This window comes from Tupaia chinensis, unplaced genomic scaffold (assembly GCF_000334495.1).
Source record: "Tupaia chinensis unplaced genomic scaffold, TupChi_1.0 Scaffold000542_1, whole genome shotgun sequence".
Lineage (NCBI taxonomy): Eukaryota > Metazoa > Chordata > Mammalia > Scandentia > Tupaiidae > Tupaia > Tupaia belangeri.
Window position 1 is genome coordinate 3,852,203 of NW_006160055.1, and position 3,352 is coordinate 3,855,554.

General features: G+C 40.6%; 1 protein-coding gene across 2 annotated transcripts in view; it reads left to right on the forward strand.

Moving 5' to 3' along the window:
* Positions 1–917: 917 nt before the first annotated feature.
* The window catches only part of ABCA12 (ATP binding cassette subfamily A member 12), a 217,443-nt gene continuing 215,008 nt past the window's right edge, over positions 918–3,352 (forward strand). For both annotated transcript variants that reach the window (XM_006157460.1, XM_006157461.1), the window contains exon 1: positions 918–986. In XM_006157460.1, the coding sequence (XP_006157522.1) occupies positions 918–986 (69 nt within the window). The remainder of the gene's footprint in view (positions 987–3,352) is intronic.

Genomic DNA, 3,352 nt, shown 5'->3' on the forward strand with positions numbered 1-3,352 from the left:
CGGTGGCTTAAACCTCACTCTGGGCGCATGTGTGTGTGCACGTGCCCAGGATCCCGCGAGGAGAATGCAGGAGAAGGGATTGCGGTGTGGCCATTCTCCCGGGGGGATGATTTCTCGCTTTCTGTCTCTCTGTCTCTCTCTGTCTGTCTGGCGAGTGCATGTGCCCTTTAGCAAAAACCTCTCCCCCCCAAAAAAAATTTAGGATAAAGATTGAAACTTTAGGATAAAGATTGATACGTGCCTAATGAGTGACTGAGGTTTGAGTCTGTCACCTCAGATCTGGCTTTATTGATTTAAAACATCATAATGATACTTAGAATATGATAAGACTCACTGAGCCCAGAGTGTATGCCCAGAGCCTGTAAAATGCTCTTGTGCCTTGCCTTTGCCAGTGCCAGCCCTCTGCACAGGAAAGAAGGCAAGAGAATGTAGGACAAGTCCTACTGGTCTGGCAAGGTTCCCACCTAATTCCTATGACGCGTCTAGTGCAGGTGACACGTTCTCTAAGGTGTGGATAGGCAATTAATTTCATGGAGTGTAGGAGGTGTAGTTTTTTTTTTTTTTTTTTACATGGAGTATTATCTGAATGATACTCATTCTCTCTTGAGTCTAGACTTCATCCAACAAGCAGCAACTGGAGATTATTTTAAAATAAGCTCAAGGCCTTGAAAGACACCGAACTGGGTCCTCGCTTTGGAAGACAAGTTGGTTGAGAAGTACTTCTTACTCAAGGATTAACCACAGGAAGAAATCCAGCGGGAAGGGAAGAACTGTGGGTTTCTTACCCCAGCCCCTGATGGGAGCTATGCCGTGAAAAGGCTACTACTGACCTACTGACATACAAGTTGAACAGGGCATCAACTCTTCTTTGAAGAGTGGAGGAAAAGAAGAATTCTCTCATTCAGAGTGTCTGAAGGATGGCTTCCCAGTTTCATCAGCTTCGGATCCTGGTCTGGAAGAATTGGCTAGGTGTCAAAAGGCAGCCGGTGAGTTAACAGAAGGGTTGGGGGGTTTGGGGCATGGGGCAGTACTCCAGGCACACTTAAAATGTGATGTTAATGAGTGGTAAAAAGAAAAGAGAATAAAGGAATTTCCCAAAGCAAGAAATAAGGTATTTGGAGTTCTTCTTTCCATCTGTCTTAGAGCTAATGGCGCGAGTCTTAACATGCCTCAAAAGCAGCCTTTGGATTTCAGTAAATTAAAAAAGCAAACCCACAATGCCCTGAGCAAAGGAAAGGACGTGACTTGTTACTGGTTGAACTGGAACTACTATTGAATTCTGGGTTCAGGCCAGAATGCTTTCAGAATTTTTCTTAATGCACTTTGTTTGAAAAGGGATGGAGTAAAGTATCATTTGACAGGTACAATACGCAGGAAGACATGTACTTGAAAACCAAAGTGATTGCAGGTTTGGTTGAAAATTAGTCATAGAATAGGAGCAGGTGGAAGGCTGTGTGTACAGAAAAGTGGCTATGATATTTGGTACCTAAAAATCATTTACTGAAAATGCCAAACGTGCCAGGTTTTAAGAGTATTACTGAGTCACGCTGTTACCGCTCCCGTCTGTCTGCTCTCTGTTCTTGCGGCCTCTTTCTTATACTCTTATTTGCTTTTTAAATGACAAAACCAGACATTAGGTCCCCACTAGAAGAGTCCAGGGAGATGGAGGAGAGAATTGGTTTCTGTGACTCATATCTTCAGAAGAATGTTTGAAAACTAGGAAAACCCAAAGATAACCAATATACTTCATTGCAGAGTAGTAATCCTCAGCTTCCCATGAGTAATATAAATATCATGCAAATAATGAAGAAACCATTTTATCTCTGCACCTTATCTTCCTTCAGGCTTGCTTGCCATGCCTGGTACCTTCCTTGGATCTTCATGTGTATGTATTAAAAGAAGGAAATAGATGTTCACATATCTTTGTGAATTTGGTGGGTAGGCTGCGCGAGTGTGGGGTTTGGACATAAAATCATTAACACTTTGGTTTTGTTCACTGGGAACCAACGCAAAAGAAAAACTCCCCATAAGGAACACACAGTTGATTCTATGTGGTGCTCAGCAGGGAAGGAATCTTGGGTAAGAGGATGTAACCAGAGGATGAGGGGTGGGGCTCCTGCCTTGGCTCCTCGCAGGACTCAAGAAGCATGTGACAATTTCTCTAAGCACTGGTTTTCCTATTTGTAGAATGGGTATGAAGTCAGCCATATCTAACTCAGAGTGTTGAAAGACCCAGATGTGCTCATGTCTTTCAATGTGCTTCATAAATGGTGAAACACTTGGCAAGGAGATAATTGAGGGATTTGGGGCAATGTGTGTCATATTTTATTCCGATTAATGATGAAAGGAAGTACAGGAAAATGGAGCGTGGGACAGAAGAAGAAATTGACATGCAGTAAAGTTCCTAAGTGATGAAAACTCGATAGCTAAAAACAAAAAAAATTTAGGATAAAGATTGAAACTTTAGGATAAAGATTGATACGTGCCTAATGAGTGACTGAGGTTTGAGTCTGTCACCTCAGAATGTTTGAAAACTAGGGAAACCCAAAGATAACCAATATACTTCATTGCAGAGTAGTAATCCCCAGCTTCCCATGAGTAATATAAATATCATGCAAATAATGAAGAAACCATTTTATCTCTGCACCTGCATGGGGGGTACTAGAAACTACCATCTGTTACTCCTTATAAATTGTATGCGAAGGTCATATGCTTTCCTTAAAACTCTATTTTGCTAAAAAAAAAAAAAAAAAAAAAAGCCAAAAAGAAACCCTCCCAATCCTAAGATGGATAAATATCATTTCATTAAAAAATTTGATCTTTAGAAGTGTAATGACAAGTTCCTTCCTCATCTGTGAAGTGATTTGTATATAAGTTTTCTACTTCAGGGTTTTTCTGTTCTAGCTAGTTTCTGCTGGACATGATGGCATCGGTAGAAAACAGCAAGTCAGATACATTAAAAGTGTTTTTTTCAAGGTACTTTGTATTACTCCCATCTAGCCAAAATCCCTAAAAAGTCTTTGGTAATTGTACTTTTCCTTGTGAAGAACAATACATAAGCTCTTACTTCATTTGGAGATATGAAATGATTCCGATTTTAAGTGCACTTTGTGAGAATGGGACCTAAGACAGAAAAATCTTGGTTGTAGGAAGTGAGGTTAGAAAAAGTCCAGAATTTGGGGTAATACAGAAAGCTCACCTAACTCCATTATAGCTGACAAAAGGGATACAAGAGACTAGAAAATTAGGTTGGCAAAAACTGAAGGAAGAATGATACATGTCTTCCCCCATAGTTTTGTCTGGGGCTAGTTCTATGAGTGGAGAGATAGCAATGTTAACATTATACTTAAGG